Raw genomic sequence first — 27382 nt, forward strand, 5'->3', positions numbered from 1 at the left:
GTTCACACCACTGGATCAGGATGAGGGGGCTGCTCGCACTCACCGCGCTGTTCGTGGCCGTTCTCGGCAAGGAGACGTTTGAGGGGTAAGTGGGACCTGCCAGAGACGTCATATTTATTATTTTAAACTAAAGGCCACGGTTGATAGCTGCCAATGTAAACTTGCTTCAGATAAAGTGATAGCTCCAGTTTTATAATAAATGCAGTGGCTTCTATTTTCTCTGAGGAAGTTTCAGCAGAGAATCTTACTTCACCCCATGTGAGCCAACTTCTCTCTGGGTCTGGGCGTCGTGAGTTGAGTCAAAGGATGTTAAAACGTTGTGGTTCTCTTTTCAGGCATCAGGTGCTTCGCATTACTGCAAAGGATGAAGCCCAGCTGGCTCTTATCAAGGACCTGGAGGACATGGTGGAGTTCGAGGTCAGTCATTTCCCACTAACACGAATTCTAAATAAAGACACACATCTTCAAATAAGTGACAGTTAAACCGTTGTATATGTTGTATGACATCTGTGTTCTCTTCCAGCTGGACTTCTGGAGGGGGGTGACCGATGTGGCGACTCCCGTGGATATCAGAGTTCCCTTCCACAGCCTGCAGTCCGTCAAAATCCACCTGGAGAGTCTGGAAATGGAGTACTCCATCATGATCGAAGACCTTCAGGTACGAGACCCGCAAACGTTTCGGGAGTCTGAAGCAGATTTTCGGGGCCAAAGCTATAAATACATGTTGTATGTGTGCTGTGCTTAAATGTTATTATCCTGCAGGCGATGCTGGATGAGGAGCAGGAGGAGATGGAGTCTGCTGCTCGTGACGCTGAGCCCAGAAACACGGACAGCTTTGACTTCTCCAGGTACCACCCCATCCACGAGGTCAGTACGCTCACTCAGTATTAACACCACAGACAGCTTTCATTAAATACATGTCGACCCAATTCTTGGTTCTAACGTATTCAAATAAAAACAAATCAGGAGGATGTTTGTAGCATTCATACATAAGACAATGATAATTCACTATATAGTCGTAATTAAGGATCTGTCTGTGGTTTGGTTGTTTTGTCTCTCTTTGTTGTCATTTTGTGTCTCTTCGTGGTTGTTTGGCACCTTGTCATAGTTGTTGCGAGTCTCTTTGTTTCTCTTTGCAGTTGTTTTGGTCTCTTTGCAGTCTTTTTGTTATTCTCTGTGGTCAGTAATCTCTTCCTGGTTGGCACGTGTCTCTTTGAGTGACATTTTGTCGGTGAAGCCAGGGGGCCCCTGGGCCTGTATGCCCGTTCATTAATCGGGGCCCCTGGGCCTGTATGCCCGTTCATTAATCGGGGCCCCTGGGCCTGTATGCCCGTTCATTAATCGGGGCCCCTGGGCCTGTATGCCCGCTCATTAATCGGGGCCCCTGGGCCTGTATGCCCGTTCATTAATCGGTCCATGCTCATAACAAAGGCTCCTCAGTGCAGCACCCCAACTGGATTTTTATGTTGCATCCCAAAGTGTTTCAACAACAGATATAAACTCACTCAGGAGCAAACAGTGCAAAACAGAATTATGTCACAACCCTAAACCGACTATGGTCTCTTTGGTTTAGATCTACAGCTTCCAGGACATGCTGGTGGCTGAGAATCCCAACCTGGTCAGCAAGATTGTGATCGGTCAGAGCTACCAGGGTCGTCCCCTGAATGTGCTCAAGGTAAATGAAACCACCTCGATGAAATCAATTAAAAAAAGTGAAATACAAAGTAAATGAACGACCACAAATGGAACAAACCATTGTTCTTCACAAAGGCTCGTGGATAAGTTGAGCACTTGCTCCACAAAATGAAGCGATGTGTTCACGCTGACATCATGAGATGTTAAATAATAACAATTTAGAAAGTGTACTCGTAGTTTGACTGCGACTTTCCTTTTTCCCGTAGTTCAGCACCGGTGGAACCAACCGTCCCGCCATCTGGATCGACACTGGAATCCATTCCAGAGAGTGGGTCACTCAGGCCAGCGGCACCTGGTTCGCCAAAAAGGTGCTTTTTTACAATTCTCCCAATATTTTAGATTTTCATCACAGTCTCCGCAGAGCTTTTCACCTCTAACCGGCGTTCTTGCCATTTTGTGTGAGTAGATTGTGACTGATTACGGACGTGACCCCGCTCTCACCGCCATTCTCAACAAGATGGACATCTTCGTGGAGATCGTGACCAACCCCGATGGCTTCTACTACACTCACAACTCAGTGAGTCTCTCAGCGCTGGGTTGTTTTCACTGACTGATTTAAAAATGATTTCCAGCCACTTTCAGATTTTTAATTGACAATAGTCATTCTTTTTAAGGCTCCGATAGGGTTTCTCGACCCTGTTGAGGTCCCAAAGTACACATACAACACATGCAGTGATTTAAAAGTGACAAATTGTGATGAGCTGCTCTGATGATTCCAGAACCGTATGTGGCGTAAGACCAGGAAGCCCAACCCCGGCACCAGCTGTGTGGGAGTCGACCCCAACAGGAACTGGGATGCTGGTTTTGGAGGTAAAGTCTGAAATTGACGTACATGTCGTCATCAATACTTATTTTTGAAACTATTAGCCTCTTCCTCTGGCTCTGTAATTATTATTATCATTATATTTTGTGTACACTGGCCCTAATATGTCATATTGATAAAAAGCCCTTAAAAATACAGATTTTTACTCATTTAAAAAAAACATCTGACCTGTATTTATTACTTTTTTTAGTGACATTCATTGCCGTCTGCCATTGCCGTGCTCGATGATCCCACTAGATGATCCCAAAGTACCAAATGTTTAATTCCTACACACAGTGGCTTTAAACAGAAGGGACTTCTTTTCAGAGAGCCCTGGCCAAAATGGCGGCACACTTACACAGATTTGCCTCAAATTGCTCACCAACACGCAGATGACACAATTAAAAAAACTTCAAAAATATAACAAATATACTTTGATTATCACAAGATGTCATGTTTTTGCCCCTTTGTATTTCATGGAGATGCTTGTGTCATGAGTATTAGTATCTAAGGCACCAAGTGTTCAGAGGGTATCTATAGACAGACTGACTGTTGTTATCTCTGTGTGTAGGACCCGGTGCCAGCAGCAGCCCCTGCACAGAGACCTACAGAGGACCCAGGGCTCACTCTGAGTCCGAGGTCAAGTCCATTGTGGACTTTGTGAAGTCCCACGGTAACCTCAAGGCCTTCGTCTCCATCCATTCCTACTCTCAGATGCTCCTGTACCCCTACGGCTACACCAGGACTCCAGCCAGGGACCAGACCGAGCTGGTAGAAATCACACTCTTTGCCTTTAATGACTTTATTTTTTACCCAGAACTTTTATTATTTTTCATGATCAAACTGGGAAAACCGATTTCTCTGGGCTCATTAGTTTGTTCTACTTTTGACTGTTATGTCAGAAATGTAAGAATATGCAGCAGCAGTATGATAAACTATAAATAGACGTTGATATGTGATTGTGGTGATCTCTTCCCACAGCACAATCTGGCTAAGAAGGCCATCACTGACCTGGCTTCTCTGTACGGTACCAGGTACAGATACGGCAGCATCATCAACACCATCTGTAAGTCGGAAGTATTTCAATTCCACAAACTGGTTTTAACGTTTCTTCACACAACTGTTCTTACGATATCTTACGGACAGTTAGCCCTCATTTTTCACTGGTTTTCCTTTGAAAGCCAGATGAAATGTGGGCTTTTCTGGTCTTTATACTTTTTATTTTTCGTGGTGGTGACGTGAAGTCATGCGACCCTGATTCCAGCCTAACGTTATCTTTTTACTGCTGACGATTGTATTTATGCTTCAAAAATCATAAAAGTTTTTTCATTTGTAAAAGAGTATCATAAACATTGTTTGCCAAAGACTACATTTTTTGCTAAAATCCCCTAAAAATGGAGAATCCCGTTGTGTTTTTGAACCAGTGCGATGCTAACTTCCTGGTTATTATGGCTGCCATCTCTATACAGAAATACCCTGAACAGTACCTGTTTCAATCGTAGATCAAGCCAGCGGCGGCACCATCGACTGGACCTACAACCAGGGCATCAAGTACTCCTACACCTTCGAGCTGAGGGACACTGGCCGTTACGGCTTCATCCTGCCGGCCAATCAGATCATCCCCACTGCCCGGGAGACTTGGCTGGCTCTGATGGCGATCATGGACCACACCGCCAAGAACGCCTACTAGTCTCTGTGTGTGTGTGTGTGTGTGTGTGTGTAATTGGAAGTCCCTGTGGAGAGGATATTGTTGGCAAATGTCAGGTGTAAATACGTCCGCATACGTCACGACTCTTTAGACGATGAAAATTACAGACGAATAAATAAGCACACTTGAGAACTTCATGATTTCAAATCGTTTTAATTGGGTGCACGTTGTCCATGTTCATGCACATAAGATATGTCCGCATTTCACACCTTTCTGTATTATTTCCACATCCTTTAAACCGCTCTCTACTCAGACCTGGTCAAAAACTAACTAAATACATATAAAGTATAAATCTCCCATCGTGTCACTTTTTGTGTCAATCTTATCTTATGCTTCTAGATTTTCGTTTTTTTTCTTGTTTACATTTGTTTTTACCCAGATGTGATCAGAGTAAGAGGAGGTTACATTCTTCATCCAGTAAACTACTGAATTACATCAGCCTCTCTCTCAACAGAAGACCTAATTATAAGCCACTGAATATAAATCATTGAGTTGCTTTTTCGATTTGCTGTCAACATTTCTGACTCATTAAGACGAGGAAACGATACAGCAAACAATTATACACTTTATTTGACATTCATTTACAAAGAACATATTGTGATCTGATTGTTAGTGTGAGTTAAGACTGTCGTCCATATCTTCAATAGATGCACTTATATGAGACTGTGTGAGTGAACCCAGAGAAAACTGATCAACGCAATAAGTCACCAACATGCCAACAAATCCAAAGGCCACACATCAGCAATACTGTGCGTCAATGCGTCCGTCACTGAAGTGCTGCTTGTGCTTCGGTTACGGCCCGTTTCCTTCCTTCAGTGACGCTGCGACGATAACGATCCGTCCGTCTGTCTGAAGGCGTCGGCTCATCGGTTAGTGTAACTTAGTTTAACACACACACACACACACACACACACACACACACAGTCACGTCACTGCATAAGCGGCTGAAAAGGCTGCACATGAAGGCCGTCGGATTAGGATTCACAACAATGACAATGTGGAGAAAAATTACAAAAATACAGAAGAGCTTTTCTTAATTTTACAAAATGGATCAAAGCTCTTTGACATTTTATAAATGACATCTCATGTAATACATAGTTTCCCAGCATGTCCTTCATTTCACGAACGCCATTTCTTTTTGTTGGCTGTCACACTGATGGAGTTAAGCTGGACCTTTTAGGACAAAATAATGTTTAAAAAAAAGAACAGAATGAAGTCATCATCTGTAATAGTGCGACATGAAAAATGTATTTGAGTGCAAAAAAAACTCGGTTCTCCGGTTCACAGACGAGGCACTGTGCAAACATTCACATGTCCAGCATTTATTAAATATAAGAGAAAAAAAAAGCTTCAAGGGGAAAATACTTCAGTCTGACGTAATATCTCCAGAGGTGACGGAGAGCGCAGTATTACAATGAAACTAAAAGTCGTGATGGACTTTGTGTTGGAGGTACGTTTGTTTGTGTACTTCTGCGTGGTTGGGGGGGGGGGGGGGGGGGTTATTTCCAGGGTCTGCTGCTCTGAACCCTGGCGCTGTCCGTCCCAGATGCAGAGGAACTCTGTCGACTCCGAGCGCTGGAGGCTTTAGACGTGGAGCTGCTGCTGCTGCTTGATGCGCGGCTGGACATGCGGCCTGCGATGAACACACACACACACACACACACACACACACACACACACACACACACACACACACACACACACACACGCAAACACTGAACGGGAAGTGGTAGACGGGGCAAACGTAGCTTTTGAGAGTGCAACTTTCTCTAGTTCTAGTGCTCATAAATGTTGATTCATGACTTCATGGAGCAAAGCAATCAGGAGGGAAGGGCCATACCGGGTCAATAGACACTTGAGTTCGTGGTTTCAATAATTGTGCCACAAACACCAGTTTTTGTGTCTTGGCAGCTGTAAAAAACAAACGGTGGTCTTACTGTTGGAGTTACTGGGGATGAGTATCTCCTCCAGCTGATCCTGGATCTTGGTGAGCTCGTCTGAGGTGAACCGCCACCTCTTCTCTGCTGGTAGCGACGGCGGCGGCACAGAGCTCCTCTTCGCCCTCAGCGGCGTGGGGGAGGACAGGCACGAGGTCGGGATGGAGCCCGTCGTCATCCCTTCTGGAAACCTCTGAGCGATTACCTTTAAACCTGGGAGACGACAACATCCGTCTATCCTCCAAGTACGACGCTCGAGATGAAATCTCTACAGTGGATTAGATTACTTTTAAAAAAGGAAGCAACAACAATACTTTACCTCCAGACAGCAGGAACAGGTTTTCAAACCCTCGTTCACACATGACGGTGGCAGCCTGGATGGCCATTCTCTCATCCTCATCGTACATGATGATGATCTTCCCTGCTGTATTTTTCTACAAAGTTTGTGGGTTAAGTTCAGTTCACTGAGTTTCAAAAAGCCCCCACATTGATTTTGCGAGATAAAAAGCCGGACAGGTGAATGTTTAGTGTGGCAGGATACGTATTCCAGCACGTCTTTGGTGTAGGGGTTCATTGTTCGAGACAGCGTGGCGATGGGGAAACTGTATGCTGTTGGAGAGAGAGAGAGACGATTAAAAACATCTTTTTTATCATGAGAAGCCTGATGATCTGGCTTCATGTTTTTTTTTTTTTTTTAATCACCTACCGCTGATAATGTGGCAGCACTCGTATTGGTCGCGGTCGCGCACGTCCAGCAGCAGGTAGGGGCTGTCGGGGTACGGCCTGTCAGCGAGCTCGGGGCGCGACACCGACTCGTTCTCCGTCTCCTGATGGTTCCTGTCCACGTTCAGCTCCCCCACGCCACTGATAACACTGTAACAGGCACAAAGTTAGAGGCTGCAACACCGGTGTCCGAAATACAGAAATGTGTTGATTAAAGCTACGAGGCGCTTTCATTCAGAGTTGGTTTTTGGCGGTTCCTTGTGGACAAAAGCAGTAGTGTTCCCGAGCACCAGAGTCCCTTTAGAAAACCTCTCGCTTTACTGCAGCAGGGTCTGACAGTCCGCCACGCTCAGTCCTGGTTCTCCCGTGTCCTCCCTTCCCTCCAGCGGGCTCAGCAATACGGCTGTTTCTGGTGAACCATTTCTATCACCACGGCGGATTTTACAGGGAATCGGATCAGACGACGAGCATTAATAAGAGCTATGAAGAAATAGACAATATTCTCTCTGATGGCCTCCTTATGTAGGTCATAAAGAGGCATAAGTATTAGAATGAGACTGTTTCATAACCCTTTTAAAGTTTCATGTAGTACCTTTTAAATTAATTTATTAATTCATTCTCATTTCTTTCCATTCTTCTTGTTTGTACAGGTTTGGCTTTTTTCCATGGCACCAATGGTGGACACACCCGTTCTATACCCTCTGGTACCATCCTACTGTCTGTAACAGTACTGATCTTGTAACATAAAGCGAGGGAGGGGTTGTTCTCCCAAGTGTCGAAGCCAGTGAACGTGAAACCGGAGCCTCGAGGAGAAAGACGTGATCCTGGAGCGGAGCCAAACACCACTTTCCCCTGGTGTAGGTTCACCCCAGCGCTGCACTACTCTCTCTTTCTCTCCATCTGTCCTCCCCACAAGGTGAAGGTGACCGAACAGCTCTGCCATTACAGAGACCACAGATAGAGTTACACTCTGGGGGGGGGGACGCAGGTGAGAGGAAGGGGCGCTGAGAACATCTTGAGCGAGGTGATTGTGTGACTAACAGCAGGGTGGACATGAGGGACTGGCAGATGTCTTCAGGGGGGAAGAAAGGTGGATGAACCGTGTGTTGAGTGTAGATCCAGACGTGGGGGGGTGGAGGGTTACAGGTGTGGTTCAGGGTTGTGATTGTTGGATGCTGGGTGTGACCGAGTATGACAGTGTGAATGTACGGAACACAGTTAAGACACAGAACAAGAAGTTAAAGGGCCAGTTCACAGAAAATGACAATGATCTCTTAGTAGCACTTAGCCATGCAGATAGTATTGGTTTGAGATTTTAAAAGACAACAGAAACCACTTTCTTGAGTTTCTATTTGGTTGTCAACATCAAGTTGGGCTGTGTTTTTGGAGAAGTGAACTTCATAGCCCACTACTACTGAAACTCTAGTACACAAACGTTAACCAGAGAGAGTTGCAGCTGCACCAACGCCAGGCACAGTGGCACAATTCGCATAAAAGGTTGACCACCAAACTAGGAGCGATACGGTGTGTTGTGTACAGTGCGAGGTACTCGGTAAGGCTTTAAAGGGTGCAGAGCTGTTCAGTACCTCAGCAGTGTCGACCTGGCGGAGTAGCAGACTTCCCCGGTGTCTCCTGCATCCTGCTGATCTGAACGAGGCGACGCCTGTGAGGAGCCATTGGTGTGTTCAGACAGGCTCTCTAGGTCGGCATCAGACACCACGGACAGACGGTCTGCAAAGCAACGGGGAGTAGGAAATACAAGTGTCATATAGTACATTTACATTTAGTATATCCAGTACAAATACCGTTAGTGACCCACGTTAAATGTGTTTTATAATGTGAATCACCCATTTGGTATCAAGCAGGAGGTGAATAAAGTTGTAATTCTGCTAGTTACCTTCTGGGCCGCGCGATTCGCCGTCAATCTCACTTTCATTCAGGTCCGATACGGAGGCTACCTGAAGCACCTGGTGTGAAAAAACAAGTCCAGAAACCTAAGATGCACGTACTTTGGAAGAACAAATGCAAAGTAAGAGTGCCAAGAGAATGATACCCTGGAGTCTGTAAATGAGTTGAGAGCCGTCTGTCCAGAACCATTCACACAAGCAGTATATTCATTATTAATCACTGCATTCTTTCCATCACCTCCTAAATACAGGCCACGGAAATAACTGCCGGCTGGAATTATCCACCGAGTACGACACATAACTCTCACAGCACGTTGCAGTAATAAATGCATTAATGCTCACCAGTTGTGCAAACGTTGTCACCTTTAACCGCTTGAAGATTTCATCTTTTCGATACCTGTAATCTGAAAGAAAGGGGGAAATATGGTTACATTTAGGTCGGGTTACAGGAGGAAGGGGGCCTCAAAGCCCCGATGACAGTCTTGACATATCTCATTCAGAATGGCCGCTGTAGCTGAAGATACCAGCTTTGCACTCCGGAGTAATCGTTCAGTTTGACAATTGCATAATCTAGTAAAACAACCGTGATGATTTCTCCATCTATCCCATGCAGCCGTGCTACAGACAGCTCACCCGGGCCTTGCAGGTCCTCCTTCCCCTCATGCCCCTCTAAAGCTTCACTAAAGCTCGGCTCCGCCCTGTTTGTTCCCATGCTACCTTCCAGCCAAGCCTCCCTACTACTGCACCCACATCAGGCTGCTCGGACAGTTTTATCTGCGCTGTTATTATCCACGGTGTGACCTCACTGGCTCGCATACCACTGCTGGCACCTGACCAGCATGTCCTCCACACAGTCACACAGAGGAACACTTGTGGACAGCAGTGCAAATCCTCCATTCACGAAGGAATTAGTGTCAATTAATCCCTGAGAAATCAGAGGACGGGTCGACACAAAACGACCACCGTCAACAAAGAAGCTCTTTAACTGGGAAATATCAGCGGCTCAGGGCTTCTCCAGTTTACCTCTTGAAGTACACGGGCAGACAGAGAAGAGGAAACCACGCATCTTTGGGGAAATGAAGGGCCAAATTGGCTAATCTTACAGCAACTAACACTGCTCTAAGAAACAGACCCGTAGGAGGGCTTATTTAGCTGTGATTGGATCATGTGTGAGATTTACTCAATTCTGCCAAACAGGAGAATTTGATCCACCCGTTCCACATTTTGGCAAAGTAGAAAGTGTGTAAAATGGACTCTACTAATGTCACGGGTCAAACAGTCTACAGCAGCCGTGTCCTGGTGGACAGAGGGAGTGTCCGGTCCTCGCTGAGTCAAAGCTGCTGTATGTCTCTGTGTGAAGTGACATTGAAGCTGTTCGTATCTATAGGGGACCCATTGTGAATCTCAGTCACAGAGGTTAAAGTTTGAGGACTCCATCTTTATGCACGTGCCAAATATATTCCATAATCAAACACCTCCTGCTGTTTCTGAGATTACACTTGAAACTAAGTATTTTTTCTTCAGATGCTGGATTTCCCCAATACATCAAACAACACAAAAACATCTGAGATGTATGAGTGCACCAAACAAAGTACATGTAGTTGGGAAGTAAAATAAAAACATGATATAACTAAACACTTGCCAATGATGATTCAAATGAGTTACTCACTTTTATTAATCTCCTCCAGTTTTTCCAGATATTTTGAAAGGCTGCATCCTATTATACAAAAATGACAGTAAAAAAAAAATGTATAAATCATTTATAAACCATTTATTAGCTTATCACACAGTAGTAAGTTAGTTACGTCTGTAAATGGACTAAGTTACCTGTGTCCAGCCTGGTTTTGACATGTTGAAACTTTGCGTTTTTCGGTGTCCTTTTTGTCATGTACTAGAAAGAGAAGACAACCATGGGTTCATGTTAGCTGTATGACCAAAAACAAAGACGCTAGTTACGTTAGCATGTAGCGTTAAGCTCTCAGAAAGAGATAGTTTAGCTCACGACGTGAGTTGTGCAGGTCCACTTGCGTTGATATGGTAACTCAACACTGACCACAGCTAACTAGCTAGCTTGCTATGATAGCTACATTTGTTGGCCCGCGCCGTACTGACAGTACATGCTAATATATCGATAGTGCAATACTAGCAGTTAGCGGGGAAATAAACTAAGTAATGCTATAAAACATTACCTGCACACTGCCGATGCCCCGATTGAGCGACATCTTTACACACCGAAATACCCAAACATCAACTTCCAAAAGGTTAATAACAATCTCGCTGCTGATTAGTCGGTGCTGTTCATACGGCCCAATCAGAAGAGCTGATGCTTCGGAGCATCATATGATATGAGCTGGCTAGTTGCTTAGCAGCGATAAACGCTCCAGGTTTAACGATATGCTGCGTTCAATGTCACATAGGAATAACCGGAATCATTTTTGTAATATTAATTTTTAAGTTCACAAAAAATAGTTAAATTAAATAGACTCAGAATTTCCCAAAGAAGTTAGGTTACTATGCTTACAGCTTGAATTGATTTTTTTAAATTTGTGAATGGATTTTCTTTTATATCGGATTCTCGTGTCTAACGTTTTCAGTAGTTTTAATGAATGCAGCACCACTCTCTTCGGTTGTTGCAAGATCGAGCAGAACATTCGGGTTATCTGAGTTTGACAGCTCGGGTCTGAGACGGCTGCTAAAGGACTATCGAGCAGAACATTGGAGTTATCCGAGATCGACAGGTCGGGTCTGAGACGGTTGCTAAAGGCGCCCTGTTTGACAGCCATGGAAGTTTCCCTCTGACAACATTAGCTCTCAAATGCCCGTTATGGCGTCTGTTATGGTAAGTGCATTTGCCAATCATTTCTGAAATGTTTAATAAGGAAAAGTGCGTGTTACTCTGACAACGTTACACTTGTGCTAATAAGTAGCTGAGTCGGCGACTTTCCAAAGCTACTAAGAGGATTTACTGAGTGGGGCTGTCAAACACACCTCTGGTCTTCGCTATTACATCGTTACAAACATAGTAAACTCGCTTTTTATAACGTTTTTTTTGTGTGCTTGAAGTTGTTGCTCGTTGTAATGTCTCTTTAATTATTTAGCCTAAACGCAAACCAAGCAGTGACGTCATCCCATAGGGAGTTTCCTGCACAGCCCTCCACCACAAAGCAACACTAGCAGCACGTGTTTACAGCTCTTTCCCTCACATAATGCAACTGCTTTTAACACAGAGTGAAGTGAAATGAACATGGTGCATGTGTTTACATCAAACACACACACACACACACACACACACACACACACACACACACACACACACACACACACACACACACACACCTAGTCTCAACAGTTAAACGTGTCCTTCACCACACCTTTTTTCCCAAACTTCTCGTGAAATAAATGTCTTTTCGCACACTATTCCTTATCTGAAACTGCAGAGGAAAGGCAGAGTTTCCCCTCACTGACTCTGCATTGCCGTTGCAGGAGGACCCGGCCCTGGAGAGACACTTTAAGGGCCACAAAGATGCCGTCACCTGTGCAGACTTCAATCCAAACTGCAAACAGCTGGGTAATGTTTTTGCTACCGATGCTGTTTGGCAGGAGATAGCTGCCTGTCATCACATGTCACACTTTTGGCTCCCAAAGATCAACGTATTTGTTTACCACACCTGTGAACATCACAGTAATCAGGACTGTTTGTGTCATCGTCATGTCGGGTCAGTTTTGGGCCCTTCTGTCATATGAGACATAATTAAAAGGTTAACAGTATAAACTTAGCCCACTTTATTCCCTGTAATAGCTTCTTTTCATACCAGTCATTCAAGTTTATTGTGTAAGTCTTGTGTCCCTCTAGCCTCGGGGTCAGTGGATAAGAGCCTGATGATCTGGAATCTGGCTCCGAAGGCGAGGGCTTTCCGCTACGTTGGCCACCAAGACGTCATCACTGGGGCGCAGTTCTCCCCCTCCGGTTCCCTGGTGGCCACTTCCTCCAAGGACCGAACGGTCCGACTGTGGACCCCTTCCATGTAGGCTCGAGTCTCTTCTTTCTGCTTTAGATCAGGGCCTCTCTGACTCAGATAAGTGGGCCGTAATAACACAAACCCTACAAGCTGAGGCTGCATGTTGGCTGATGTTTTACAGGAAGAAGCTGGATATTCAATCAGTTGTATATTTAAGATAAGATAAGAAAAACAGAACTTTATTCATCATAAAGGAAAGTCTTTGATCAAAGATTACTACAGAAGAATAAGAAAAAACAATATAATACAAAGAAAAACATATTTGAGCAATAGTATTACATCTTTTACACTTTATAATTATTATTCTGACAGCATTGCCTAATATAAAAGTTATACTGTGCATGATTTTGAGAGTAATATTGGCGATGATATTGAAAATAAAGCGTTACATTGCACATAATATATTGAATTTAGGGAGGAGTTATACAGTTACGTAGCCACTGGCAGAAGAGACGTCCCGTGGCGTTCTACGTGTCATTCTGTGTCTCACAGGAAAGGAGAGTCCACGGTGTTCAAAGCCCACACGGCCGCCGTGCGCAGCGTCGCCTTCTCCCACGACGGGCAGAGACTGGTGACGGCGTCCGACGACAAGTCCGTCAAAGTGTGGAGCGTTCACCGGCAGTGCTTCGTCTACTCCCTCAACCAGCACACCAACTGGGTGCGCTGTGCCAGGTACCCAGCAGCACCGCGTCCCCAGTAACCTCGAGTGCAACTGAGTCCCATGAGCCAAGGATTGGTCCAAGGATAAACAGCAGGAATACGTTTTACAAACCAATAGTTATACACTCTTTTCTCAGTATTTGGCACCTATACTTACCTTTGAATCCGCCCACTCCACTGAGTTTAAATTGAAAATTCTGCCTGATATCAGGCGAGCACAGTCCTTTTTTTAATATTTTGATTTAGGCACGATGTGAAACATCTGAATGAGACCTGTAGATCAAATTCAGTGGTCTAGATTTGCTGCTGTGGGTGTAATTGTTTGTCTTTTCGTCGCTGCAGGTTTTCTCCAGACGGGCGTCTGATAGCGTCCTGTGGAGACGACCGCACCATCCGGCTGTGGGACACGTCCACCAAACACTGCATCAACTGCTTCACTGACTATGGAGGGTACGTCCTCAAAGTGTCCCGTTATGAGCTTTGGTTTTGTAATGACGTTGTTGTTTTTTGTTAATGAGTTAGATTTGCTCCCTTCAAATTGTATATTTCTGTGTAAGTTATTGTGCTCAGCACAGCCTCTGGAGATTTTATTCTTTCCCCTTTTTGTGTTAAAACAACCAATACATTTACAAAGAGGAGGTGGATCATGTATTTTCTGATTTCAGAAGGCCAAAACATCACTGAATATAATTAAAAGATGCGTTAAAAAGTTAAATCTGACTTGATTTAGTGGAGTCATTGCTTTTTCTGTCCCATAGATGGCGCTGTTGTCTGTTATGAACACACCCGCCTGTTAAACTGCAGCCGGTCACTGAGTGCTTTTTTTTGTTCTTCCAGATCAGAAACGTTTGTCGGTTTCAACTCAAGCGGAACCTGCATCGCGTCCTCGGGAGCCGACAGTTCCCTGAAAATCTGGGATCTACGGACCAACAAGCTGATTCAGCATTATCAAGGTCTGTCCTAATGCAGCAATGGTTTGGAAAATAAAGGAACCACCTGAAACATCCGCGCTAATATCTGTGTACCAAGACTGTAACTGCTGTTAATGTGTTTTTTGTCTCTGTGTGTGTGTGTGTGTGTGTGTGTGGCTTATTCCTTGGATCAGTCCACTGTGCAGGAATCAACAGCTTTTCCTTCCACCCGTCCGACTACTACCTGATCAGTGGCTCCAGTGACGGCACAGTTAAGATCCTGGACCTGGTGGAGGGCCGCCTCATCTACACCCTGCATGGACACAAGGCGAGGCACCAGCTCAGTTCACCCATCAGACATCAGACGCTCTGAGCAGCGTTATTCTACGACTGATAGACCTTTTTACCATTTGTAAACAATGATGACGTACGGAAGTGTGTTAATAGCTTGCAGACATAGACGCCACCGGTGTTTCGGCTTAACGAGTGAACGTGTTAACTGGTGACTCTAAGCAGAAAGTGATGGCAGACACCAACAGAGCATTGAGGTGTCCTTTTAAATACAGACTCATCTGTGTTTATTATCTGCGCCAACCTTTTACATAAGATACCAGGAGAAACCACGGACGCATTCGGCTGAATGTCACCAGTTAACGCGGTCACACGTTAATCTGGAACAACTGTTGCTGTCTGAATTGTTATTCCAACAGAGAACTCGAGTTCTACAGAAGTCAGACAATCGAACACATAAACAGACATTTTGATGCCGCGAACAGTTTCTGTCTCGTCTGGACGGCTGGAACAAAACAGCACTTCTTTTGATGACGCTGGCTGTAAAAGGGTTTCTATATCCCTGGATTAGTCCTTTAGGTGTTTGTTTGTTAGGTTAGGGTTGTTGTCACTAACCTTGATTACTTTGTTTTCCAGGGTGCTGTAATCACAGTAGTGTTTTCCAGGGCCGGAGACCTCTTTGCCTCGGGCGGAGCTGATGGTCAGGTTGGTGTTTCGTGACGTTGACCAATACTTTTAGTAACTTCAAGATTACATTTTCCACTTTCTGTCGTAGAAAATCTGCCGAGCTCTGTTCATGGAAGTTGTGCTGGTCTCCTCGACCCCCCCAGGTGCTGACGTGGAGGACAAACTTTGACACCAAATCCTACCAGGACGTCCTGCAAAAACACAGCCGGAGGGCCACCCCGGATCCCCCACCTCACCTCACTGACATCCACCCCAGAGGAGGACCCCACCTCCACCTCCCAAAGCCCACAGCCATTCAGGTCAGTTCAGTTTCACCCTGAACTTCATATGTCACGTTATCCCAGGATGAGGTGCTAGTTCAACTTCTCTGAAATCTAACATAGTAATACAAAAGCTTAACTGGTGTACTTCTACTCTCATCTACCGTACAAACCAACATGAAGACGGTACGACTCGACGAGACCAGGAATAAAAACACAAAATCATAGAAAACAAAAGCAGTGTCACCACATTAGGCCAATGTCAGAGGTCAGAGGTCAGAGGGCCGGATAGCAGCTCTGTGGGCTACTAACCATCAGCATCCTCCGTTTCATTATAACGGACCAGTGTTCACTCATTTTACTATTCACGTCCTTTACTGCACAGACAAAGACGTATGTAGTGAACACGACCGGGTCCACGTTCCACACGTAACATGTTTGTGTTCAGTAAATGCTACAGGTGAGAAATCAAGAGATGTGTCGTAAAGGTCAGAACGGGGAGCAGCTTTATGTGACTCTCTCTCTCTCTCTCTCTCAACACAGATCAGTCCAACGGTGGCAGACACTCAGTCCACTGATCCGCACGTCGTCGAGTTGGGCCAATCCGTTCACAGCAGCAGGGTAAGCCGGCGTAGCAACGCTACAGACACATCACAAATCACACATGACTTGACTGGAATAAAATCAATTACTCAGTTTCTTGAGCAATGGCAAAAGGACGACACAAGAAATCCAGTTCAAATGTATTTATAGAGAACATTTTAAAAACAACAGTTGTACAATCAAATATAGCAAAGACATAAAAACACAGAAACAACACAGTAAAAAAAAAAGCAACAAATGAAACAATAACTTATAAAACTAGTGGGAAAATGGATGGTGGTGCAAAGAAGTTGTTAAGTATCTGATAAAATGGAAATTGATCCGTTTTTGTGAGACTAGCGAGTAATGCCCATCAACGTGTATATTTCAATTTTGACATTTAAAAAAAATGGACACCACTTAAAAACATTAACTGACACAGAAGCAGCTTTGTCCAGCAGCTGCTTGTCATGTAAAAATAAACACATACAGGCTGAAATTAAAAGTTTGAGCCTGAAAGATTGACCTCGTTATCATGAGCGATAACGGGACAGATCAACAGATTTGAGGTTGTGTGTATTTGAGAGGGGGGTGTTTTTCCCCCCATGGCCACCAGGTGGCAGTGCAGACCAGTCGGTAGTTTGTTGGTGCTGCAGCACTGAGGCCTTTTCACTCAGTTCAAACGGTTCATTCACTCGACAGACACCAGGTGATTTCAGCAGGAAGAGACACGTTGACGTCCGTCTTTGCTCTTTAATTGTGTTTAAAGAAAACTACTCCAATTATAAAATACCGCACCTTCGCACAACCACATATCAGTGATTCATTGATAACATGTCCAGGATTTATGGATAAAAATGTGAGCTTAAACTTTTCAGCTCTGCTTTCGTATTCTTTTAACTTCTGACCCAACGCGCCGGTGAATGCCACGTTGCGTTTTTCCTCTCCGTAGTTTGTTTGTCTCGGCCCTGAACTTGAGTGTTCACATCATTGTTGTCAAAATCCTGGATGTGAATTAGCGCTATCCGCTTACTCCACAAACGCTGATCCTGGATAAACGGGCAGAAACCTGAGATTGCTGGAGGTGGGTCTTAATGTACAGCTTTAATGAGACCAGCACAGAGGTGAGGCTGGCTGGTTTAATGGGAGCTTTGTGGGAAGTATAGCTTATCCGCTGCCATGTGACAGACCATACTTCATTAATTCGTTTATTTCTAATAGAATAGTTCATTCTGACGTTTGGTTTCTAGCATGGAAAATGTCTGATCCACTGACTAGGTATTAAAAATGCATTCATTCCAACATCACAGTCATCGTGCTACTTGTCCTCTGGCCCATGAGTACCACATGTAACCACAGGTGACCTCTGCCCCCTGCTGTTAAACACTCTCAGGGCGTTGAATGGAAAAAGTCTGGTGGTCACAAAATACAATTTCTGTTGCTTTATGTAAATATTTAGAGATAAATATTACAGTGCTAATGTAGCTCTCACTGGGCATTATTCAGGCAGCCATCACTCAAACACCCACTAAACTCTACTTATACAGTACGCCATGAAACAATCAGTCTAATGCTTCATAAAGCAACAGTTTAATGAATGGTAAAGTTCAGGTATCAGTGTATCACTACAACTGAATATGAACATATTAAATAGTGGAATCGTTCATAGCATTATTTGTATATATATATATATCTATTTTCTTTTCCTGAGCGTACACATGACCATAAGCGCATGTTTGTTTGTGTAGATTCATAAACCGATGAACATAAACAGTTTGCACATGTTTTCTCTTTGGATTTGACAGCCTCGTCTCCTAAACACGACTTTCTCATTCAATGATCTGCTTCATGAATTGGGTTCCGAGGAGAACGGGGTTCTTTTGTCGTGGATTCCGTTTTTTTACTTTTGAAGCTTCACAAATACGCCGCGTAGGAAGAAGGTGCATGAGGTAGAAAACAAACAAGGAGACAGCTGTTCATGAGGTTTTCTACTTTTGTTGCGTTTGTTTTGTTTCAATTTCGTCGCCATTTTAAACCAAACTTTGATGTTTTTTACTAAACCGAACATTCTGTAGCGAGTTTTGCTTCAGGTTATAACGTTAACTTTGTGTTTAAAACTGCGACGGTGATCCAGGAGAAATACTTCCATCAGTCTAGTTGGATGGGAACATAATTTGGTCGGATAAGGATCTGGTCTAGAAAGTGAAATGGTGCACATCGTTTGCCTTCAGAGCTGTGACGCTTGTGCGACTCTAAACTAAAAGTAAAGTAGCGTGACGTCTTTGTCTGCACAGTTAATACGGGAAGATGTCGCTTCTATTGATTTCATTCTGCATTGTTATGCTCTTAGAAAAGAAAAGGGCCACTTCATTCTATGACAGAATATATTTCAATAAAAAACATTTGCTTTAAATAATCCCCTGATCTCTTGCTATGTTCCTACAAAACACACGTTTTCAAACTTGCAGCAGCAGTTCATTGTTCTGATCTTGCGTTCATTAATCATTCATTTAGAACCTCAACATTGTTGTTGTTGTTGTCGCTGTTTGACCAAAGACTGCCGTGTAGCCCTCCTCCTCCTCCTCTGTATATCCTGAAGAAGCTTTGCTCCCTGCATGAATCGCCCAAACGAAAAAACCTGTGAGAGCGAGAGTGAGAGAGAGATCACATAGAGAGAGAGAGAGAGATGGTGAAGTAGAGATCAGAGACATGGGGAGAGAGCAGGAATCCACGTGCCGATGCTCCGGCACGCGGGGGCCACAGCAGCCTCTCTAATAATAGAGTAGCTGGAGTTCCGGCTGCCTGTTTAACTCACTGCACCCTGTACACACACACACACACACACACACACACACACACACACACACACACACACACACACACACACACACACCGCTTACTTGATGTTGGTGTTTACATGTGTGTGTGCAGTTGTGTACATGTGCAAATTTGCCCCCAAGTCATGTGTATGAATGTGTGTTTTTATGGTCTGTTTATGTGCGTACATGAGCATTGGTGTGTGTGTGTGTGTGTGTGTGTGTGTGTGTGTGTGTGTGTGTGTGTGTTTGGGAGTCCTCCCTGGTTAAAGCGGGTCAAGGAGGGAGCCCCCAGTGCTACTCCTCCTGTCAGCTCTGGTTTCCATCACTGAGGAGCTCCTCCTCTCCTCCTCCTCTCCTCCTCTCCTCCTCCTCCCCTCTTCCACTGTTTTCTGTGTCCTCGGAGTGCTTTCCCTTCCTTCCGCCCTGCGTGTCCCCCCTCCTCCTTTATCGCCCTGATGGGTCCAAGCGTGGGCGGAGGAGAGAAAAATGAGCAGAGAGAGAGAGAGAGAGAGAGAGAGAGGGGAGGGACGGGAGATGCAAATGTCCTGAGGTGGGTACGTGGGTGGATGGGGAGGTTTCCCGCTGCCATCGGTGACCTTCGTCTCCTTAAGTTAGGGCCCTCTCCTCCTTTTCACTCTTTTCTTTTGACTTCAGTGACTCTAAACTAGAGTTTGTTCTCAAAGTTGTGCATTTAATTTGGGCTGCACGAATTATATAACCCCGATTATTTTGATCAATATAAAGGACGGGGTTTATTCGTTACTTTTTTGGGACGAATTGTCATATTTAAAGAAACAGAGCAATGCTTTTACTTCCATGTTGAGCTACGTTCATGCTAATTACCAACTCTTTGCATCAAGACTTAACGCAAGACTCTTCACTTGAATTCAATGCATTTTTATTTTGCTCACAAAAACTAGTAATATACAGTTGCAGTATATATTCCTCTTCTACTCTGGACTGCAGCTGCAACATTTTAAACGTCTAGACCACAGTCGGATCATGTTGACGTCATATTGGGAAGCCCAAATCGAGATTGCGATTTACTATTCGCCTAGTTGTGCAGCACTAGTTCTTAAATGTCCTCATACAGATGTCGCACTGTTTTGTGTTTTTGGATTGAAATTAAAACATTTTTTTCCCTGGTGAGGGCAATGAAGTGAGATCTTTCTGCTGCTGCAGCACACAATGACAGATTCATCTGCAGACCACTCTTAAATCTGGTGGACAGCAACATGTTAGCGCCTGTAGTTCTGACATGTTTAAGGAAGGGAAGCCAAGAACAATATCCCAAAACAATTCAGCTAATTATAGCAATAATAATGCACCTACTGTACATGAAGTCTGTAGGGCATTCAGGAAGCTTGTATGGACAGGGAGGTGATGTCAGTGATGACACTGATTTGGCATCAGCTGTGTTTTTGCCCCCCCCCCCCCACATGCATTAGCCATTACGCTCTGCAGTGAGCTAGCGGCACTAGCAGGGCTCAGCACTTCTTCTGAATGGAGTGTTATCAGCAGACATTACTACGTCGTGGCGGAGCAGCTACAGGCCCAGGTTGGTGCCCTCACTCTGAGCTGACTTTACAGCGCTCTGACATCCTCACCAGCAGCCGTCACGTGGAGGATCTCAGCCGCGCCTGCATCCATCGTGTCCATCAGCTGCTCCATGTGTCCTTGAGCACTCAACCCTTTCATTGCTTTCTCCTTGGAAACTGCTTAGGATAACCGATCGACGGACGAGCATGAATATTGCAGTTTTAAGACTTTGATGCAATCTGGAGGCTCCTCCAAAGGCTCCCAGAGCACCGGCTGCTAGCTGAATAGTTTATTCTACTTGCCTGTGGCTAGCTACTACTTATTTAATCTAAATGCCACTGAATTGATGCGGTATGTGGGCAGAAAGCAATACATGTAATTCAACTGATGATAATTTGCGGTCCCCTATTTTTAGCGGGATTTCCCAGGTTTGAAAAACCTGCATACACACATATACGCACTTATTTTGGTGTGAAAAGGGTAATTTTTGTCCTTTTTTAATATGCACAACCTACACGTCATTTACCACTACTCTGCTTTAGGAGTGCATTCAGCACTATGCCTTTTAATAATAAATAATCCAGTAAATAATAATGAGCTACTGTCACGCACGTTTTTACTAAGCAACCAAAAGCATGTGCGCTGGAATGACGACGAAGAAGAAGTTGCGATGACTTAGCAGTAAGCCTCACTGACTAAACTATACAAAAGATAAATGGATTTCAGCACCATAATTCCCTCACAGTGGCTTTACTGCTCGATTTATCGGTGACCTTTCGACCGGATGCTGCGACGTGAAGCAAGTGAAGTCTTCTGTGGGACGGATAGTAAAGCTCCGGGTAGTCGTGGACTAAAATGATTAACTTCTCCTCCAGAAATGTACCGTAGACCGTTGATTACGGAAGAAAAGATAAAAGATGTCTGACAGCAGCATTCTGAAAATGTAACTTTTCTTTCCCCTCGGTGTGCAGCCGTCGCTCCCTGAAACAAAAACATGGCGCTTGAGAATGCGTGCAAACCAGGAGGACGTCGCTTTTGAGCGCAAAATAAATTTGAGGGCGCAAAAAAAACACAAACCGCACATATGCCATTGTGTGGAACGGTGAGACCGGGCGGCTCTCGGCTGCTGGAGTCTCCCGTTAACGTGGCAGCAGAGAGACAAGGACAGCGTCAAACCCATTGCACCGAACAGATATCAAGTCAGCTGTGAAACACATGAAGAATGGAGAGCGTGAAATGAGGCCAACAGTGTTATAATGCCTGTGTGTGTGTGTGTGTGTGCACCTGTTTCATAAGGACTGAAGTTTCCACATGGGTAAGTTCTCCAGAAAGGAGAGCCGGTTGCAACAGTTTGGGTTGGTTCTGTTAGAAGTTAGGCTCGGGTTGAGGTGAAGCATCCGGTTATTTAAAGTGAGCGTCACCGCGTCGACGCTAAATGTTTTCAATGATGCTGCTGATGAGCGGTCGAAGCTTGAGAGGACCAAATGTGTGTTTTCAGAGGCGATTAGATAGCAGGAGGTTAGATTTGGTTACTTGAGTCGTCTCGCGTGTCCCTCCGGACGTTCGCTGTGACGCCAGTCTGACCAGACATGGTGTCCTCTACGGTGACGGGGCTCCGGTGTGTGTGTGTGTGTGTGTGTGTGTGTGTGTGTGTGTGTGTGTGTGTGTGTCCCTGTCCCTCCAACCTTCCATTGAGATATAATCCTCATCACGTGTGAAGTCATGTTAGCGTGCTCTTCCATCAGTTGTAGGGACTCTTTTTTCAGGTGCATCCATCAACTAATGGCCGAAAATATGCAAAATATGGCCGAGTATGTTTGTGTAATTGCAGTGTTTACTGTGTGTGTCTACATTTACCCCCCCCCTCTCTCCACCCACCAGCTTCCTGTGCAGTGGAAGTACAGGATATTGGATAGCCCGGAGGTTTAGATACCAGATTTAAGTGCTGCCAAGGAGAACAGGAGTGGCAAGACAGGACGGAAATGAGCTAAAGATAGTAGCACTGCTCCGAGGGGTGGGGGGGGGCGTTCAGAGGCTGCATAACACACACACACGCACACACGCACACACGCACACACGCACACACGCACACACGCACACACGCACACACTTTTACTTAAGTCAAAGCCCAATCAAACACGTTCATTCATATAATTATTCGTACTGTATCTCCACATGATATTGCATTGTTGCAAAAGTTGAGCCTGATTTTGGCATTGTATGCATTTTGGATTTGCACCAGATTGTTATTTTAGACCTACTTTGTAGTGCAGTTTCCCCTCGGGGATATTCTTATCGTGGGCAGAAAGCCCCGTTATTGCAGCTGGAAGTGTTTGATGAGGCCTTGTGGAATATTCCATGACGCCTCCCGACCAGCCGATCGCTCCAGCCGAAGCGGAAGCCCGTCATCGTGACTCCGCACAGGTCTCCGTAATGCTGCGAGACTCCCTGTGGCGTCTCCGGTCTCCCTGGCGCTGGCATGCAAGGTGTCCAAAAGGTAGAGCTTCCTCATCAACAATACAGGAGGAGGGCAAGCCTGATCACTAATTCAAGAGGATTCTCTCTTCGGATTCCCACCCTTCCTTTCTCTCCTCTTGCAGCTCTGCTATCTCGACCTTACACAACGCTCACTTATCAGGTTTTTCCCCCATTCTCGGATTGTTAGGTTTAAAAATATATTTTTTTTTTACTGTTTTGCAGGTTAAATTTGATGCAACACGTCCACTATGGACAGTATTTACATTACAGCTTATTCATCTCTAGAAAAACACAAATAAATTAGCTTCTCGAGCTAAAATTACTTATTAAATGTATTCCCTTAACATTTACAGGTTCCAGCTTGTTTGTTATATATAATTTTTGTTATTTGGGTTTTGTAATGTTGCATGGACAGAATCAGTGATTGGAAAATAGCATCTTGAACTCTGGAAAAAAATGTTAAAAGAATTTTATTTATTTTTTACATTTTAGAGACTAAATAATGAATTAGTTAATGAAAGAAGTAAGTAAACAAAATGATTAACAGATTAAAATATGTGTTTCAGATCTGCTCTAAAACAAACCTAAAGGACCTAAAGTTTAAGGACATGGGAGTCTCTGAATCCTCGTGATTTTGCACACCGCCTTGTTGTGAATGTAGAATATGTAGTCGGTGAGACACGTGGAAGCATGTGAGGATGATGTGGCGCTGGTTCGATCTGGATCTGTTTTAGCTCTTTAGAGTCACATACCAACAAGGACAGATGTCAGTATCAGCTAATTATTAGTTTATTTATAGTCTTATTAAATCACTTTAAGGTGATTTGGTCTAAAATTCATGTGGTGGGCAAATCCATGTGTTGGTAATAAGCATTCCGTCATATAGTTTCACGTTCACCGCAGTTTTTCCCGCATTGTGACACATTTCCACTATTTCCGAGCTGTTTACCTCCATCGCCGCTACTCCAAGGGCTTCCCATCTTCCACCACACCTCCTCCATCCTTCCACAGCCCTCTGAGCTCTCTCTCTCTCTCTCTCTCTCTCTCTCTCTCTCTCTCTCTCTCTCTCTCTCTCTCTCTCTCTCTCCGTCTCTCTCTCTCTCTCTCTCTCTCTCTCTCTCTCTCTCTCTCTCTCTCTCCTCTCTCTCTCTCTCTCTCTCTCTCTCTCTCTCTCTCTCTCTCTCTCTCTCTCTCTCTCTCTCTCTCTCTCTCTCTCTCTCTCTCTCTCTCTCTCTCTCTCTCTCTCTCTCTCTCTCTCTCTCTCGGGTACAGCTCGTATCCTCGGGGAACGTGCTGACAGTCGCTCCGTGCACAAGGCTAAAAATAGCACGGCAGGTCTATTACAGGTACCGGGGACACCTGAAAGGCAAATGATGATGTGGTGTTACCCCTGCCTGGAGGCTGGGAGGAGAGATGAAAATAGAACTGAATGAATAAAAGAGCAGACACGAGATTTGACTGTAATGTCATCTTGCCTGTAAGACCTTGGAAAGAATTTTACAGAATATTATTTTACATTTATTATTATTATGATTTTACTTGTATGACACCCAGAGGGAGAGTGACTTCTTCTTTCTCTGCTCTGGTAAAAACACGCCGTTTATGCTGAATTGACTATTACGCCTTCAGATGTGCCTAAACAGGAAATAAAAACCTTCTTGCTCTATTTTCTGGGATCTCTATATCTACCAGTTAGGCAACCTTATATTAAAAGATGTTTGGCATTGTTCATTACCGCTCTGTCCTGTGGATGATACTCATGTTTTGCTGATTGATCGCCTTTCCTAACGCGTGCATCAAAATCCATTCATGGCTGTTTAGTTTGAGAATCTCTTTTGAGTCGCAGCTCCAGTAGATGCTCCGTTTACTGATGATGTTTATTCCGATGCCTTATAGTGAGACTTCATACGACTGCAGCCGGTATAAAACACCAGTGAAATAACAGGCTACCTAAATATCTGGCAGTGTTGCTCGCTGATGCTATTTTCTCCCTGAGTGGAGGCAGAGAGGATGTGGCCCTGTGAACCGCGTAGGCAGATCAGACGCCTCATGGCTCATCTGAGTTGTTGATTTTGCTGAACTATTTTATTCCTCTTTTTGGAAAGCAGCTTCCTGCAAATCTTTAGAGATTAAAAGGGGAAGAATAGCTAAGGCAGATCTATACTTTTGGTTGACTATCAGTGCATTAAGGAATGGATTTTTTTTAATGCTATCTTTAGTTGGGTGGTGGGTTGAGAATATTCGTGTCCGTCTCATCTTTTTGCTGGAGGTAGAAGCACCGGCTCATTTCTGTCTGTGGAAAAGAGCTTCTATAGATTATACTGCCAGAGCTGCTAATATGAATGTTTGAGCATTTTAATTGTTGTTCATCTCTAAGTATTTTTGTGTGTGCATCACCCTCATACGTGTGTCCGTGAAGGGAGGATTACTGGGAAACAAATCCATTTCCTGCGCGCTGAGAAAGCCATGAGGTCATGGTCTCTCTCCGGAGGTGCAGCCGTAACTCAACACTGCCTCGGTCCCAGGTTAACCCCCCCCCCCTCCTGTTAAACTCATAGTCCACCTGTTAGGAAGTCGTTCATCTCTCCGATCCCCGGAAAGGGATAACTAGATCCCCCACCTCTGACCACAGCTGCACTGATGGACGGCTTTAATGGGCTTTTATTGTATGATGTATCCTCTCTCTCTCTCTCTCTCTCTTAAATCTAATCAGCTCTTCTTTATATCTCTTTACTGCTCATGACTTAGCCTTTTACTTAATTTTCTCTTTTGTGTTTCTTCCATTTCCTCTTGGCGTATGCAGCTTTACAATGTGACTGTTGCATCAATGATGGTCTCTGACCTGTAGGCCAATCAACAACTTATTCTAAAGTTTTACGTCCCTTCCATGCATACATTTCCATTTTTCTGACTGCTATCCAATCCCCAAAACTCTAAGAGCAAAAATGATTTGATCACCCCGCAATACAGGCACGAAACATAGAAGTGCTGCAATCCAGAGACTACAGAATGAACCAGTGATGGGAATAACAATGACTTTACCAGTGAGTGATTCTCTGAGGAGAATCAGAGTTTGGAGATCTAGGTTTGCAAATGTAATTGTTGTTTTTTTTCTGACCGGTAGCCAACCATCGCTTACCGACAAGTTTAGTGTCCAACAAGCCGCTCAGCTTCAACGATTACCTGACGCACAAACAGGTTGAATTCATCATTTATAGCCAGCTGCAGTGTATGTGCAGTACAGGCAACCGAGTCCCAAATTCACCGGTCTGGGAGAGTTAGCGGTCATGATCTCAACCGCATCCATCAGTCGTGAGGGTGCGAGCTTCAAGGTCCGTAGCCGTGTGAGAGTATGAAGTTAGTAGTAACGTTATAGCGGTGCAGTGTGTTTATATAGTTTAGGCTGTTTGTCGGAGAGTAAATGCTGCAACTCCTGAAGACCCAAACCAAGTTCCTGTGTTTCGCTTGCTACCCGCTAATTAAAGTGACGGTAGTTAGGCACAAAGTTGGCAACGACTCCGGCCCACGCTCCTTTTAGGTGGGCTGAACTTTAACGTAGACCAGCCATTTTAGTGACAAGCTGCTCCTCTTTTTTTACTGAGTCTGGGACCTCACTACGTTGTCCCATATTGTAAATTACAAAACAGGTCAGATGTATGCAATCACATATTCCCAGAGGCCGCCATGTTTCTACAGTAGCCCAGAAAGGACAAACCAAACACTGGGTCTAGATCGGGCCTTTTGTGTTTTCATACCAGTTGGTTGCAATCTGCAACCTCACCGCTAGGTCGTACACACCAGCTCTACAATAACCACCTATTTCCATCTACTTGACCCTCTAAACCTTTGAATTTACAACAAGTAGTTCAGCTTATGCATCATATATTTTGTATAACATTGCTGAGGATTCTATACTGAGTCACTGTGCACACAGCTTGCCTCTTTGTTTCTGGGCTGCACTGATACATTTTTGATCTTTTAAGACGGTCCCGTCTTCAAAATCTGATGTAGACTTGTAGACTATAGAAATGCATTTTTTTTAAATGCAAAAAGAGGGCATTGTGGTCTGCATAATATATCATGTTGATTCAAAGTCCTAACAGCATTAATATTGTTTTTTGTTTGACTGTTTGTCAAGGTTTGGACGTAAGCTTCTTGTTTAAAGACGCTTAAGTGTTTTGCGTTGGCCGTGAGCCCGGTATGTGTGGGAACATGGGAAAACGTTAGGTCGCTGGCATAGTCTGAGAGGGGGATTAGGGGCTAGCCTTCAGCTCGCATTGTCTTACAGTGGGACAATTAGAAATTAGCAGTGGAGTTATTCTGAATGGCAAATGAGTTTCCCACAGGTGCTTTGCAGTCCTTTT

The 27382-nt window shown here is 44.5% G+C and overlaps 3 protein-coding genes across 3 annotated transcripts in view; 2 read left to right on the forward strand and 1 right to left on the reverse strand.

The window, feature by feature from the left end:
* cpa5 (carboxypeptidase A5) lies at positions 1-4340 on the forward strand. Its single transcript, XM_079163648.1, has 11 exons — positions 1-85; positions 336-417; positions 524-658; positions 763-867; positions 1574-1675; positions 1902-2003; positions 2102-2212; positions 2415-2505; positions 3069-3268; positions 3479-3563; positions 4000-4340. The coding sequence occupies exons 1-11, from the start codon at positions 21-23 to the stop codon at positions 4185-4187; spliced, it is 1266 nt and encodes a 421-aa protein (XP_079019774.1). The 5' UTR covers positions 1-20; the 3' UTR covers positions 4188-4340.
* On the reverse strand, positions 4003-11018 carry cep41 (centrosomal protein 41). The gene is made up of 11 exons (XM_079163649.1): positions 10962-11018; positions 10600-10663; positions 10442-10489; positions 9115-9176; positions 8763-8832; positions 8452-8596; positions 6849-7015; positions 6684-6751; positions 6462-6576; positions 6143-6355; positions 4003-5838 (listed from the first exon to the last, which is right to left on the reverse strand). The coding sequence occupies exons 1-11, from the start codon at positions 10992-10994 to the stop codon at positions 5705-5707; spliced, it is 1119 nt and encodes a 372-aa protein (XP_079019775.1). The 5' UTR covers positions 10995-11018; the 3' UTR covers positions 4003-5704.
* A 569-nt stretch (positions 11019-11587) lies between these two features.
* The window catches only part of poc1b (POC1 centriolar protein B), a gene marked incomplete at its 5' end in the record, with an annotated part of 40321 nt that continues 24526 nt past the window's right edge, over positions 11588-27382 (forward strand). Inside the window, 10 exons of the mRNA XM_079163748.1 lie at positions 11588-11611; positions 12256-12340; positions 12626-12797; positions 13284-13463; positions 13794-13901; positions 14289-14404; positions 14557-14690; positions 15290-15358; positions 15484-15639; positions 16144-16221. Of these exons, the coding sequence (XP_079019874.1) occupies positions 11588-11611; positions 12256-12340; positions 12626-12797; positions 13284-13463; positions 13794-13901; positions 14289-14404; positions 14557-14690; positions 15290-15358; positions 15484-15639; positions 16144-16221 (1122 nt within the window). The remainder of the gene's footprint in view (positions 11612-12255; positions 12341-12625; positions 12798-13283; positions 13464-13793; positions 13902-14288; positions 14405-14556; positions 14691-15289; positions 15359-15483; positions 15640-16143; positions 16222-27382) is intronic.

The sequence above is a fragment of the Pholis gunnellus genome (genome assembly GCF_910591455.1).
Source record: "Pholis gunnellus genome assembly, chromosome: 7".
Lineage (NCBI taxonomy): Eukaryota > Metazoa > Chordata > Actinopteri > Perciformes > Pholidae > Pholis > Pholis gunnellus.

Bases quoted from the DNA above. Each gene is read 5' to 3' on its own strand.
- cpa5 (XM_079163648.1), top strand. From the start codon at position 21: ATGAGGGGGCTGCTCGCACTCACCGCGCTGTTCGTGGCCGTTCTCGGC. The intron at 659-762 runs GTACGAGACCCG...ATTATCCTGCAG, and splicing joins TCATGATCGAAGACCTTCAG to GCGATGCTGGATGAGGAGCA. The intron at 1,676-1,901 runs GTAAATGAAACC...TTTTTCCCGTAG, and splicing joins GTCCCCTGAATGTGCTCAAG to TTCAGCACCGGTGGAACCAA.
- cep41 (XM_079163649.1), bottom strand. From the start codon at position 10,994: ATGTCGCTCAATCGGGGCATCGGCAGTGTGCAG. The intron at 10,664-10,961 runs GTAATGTTTTAT...TTCTCTTTCTAG, and splicing joins GGGGCATCGGCAGTGTGCAG to TACATGACAAAAAGGACACC. The intron at 6,752-6,848 runs GTAGGTGATTAA...TCTCTCCAACAG, and splicing joins GTGCTGCCACATTATCAGCG to CATACAGTTTCCCCATCGCC.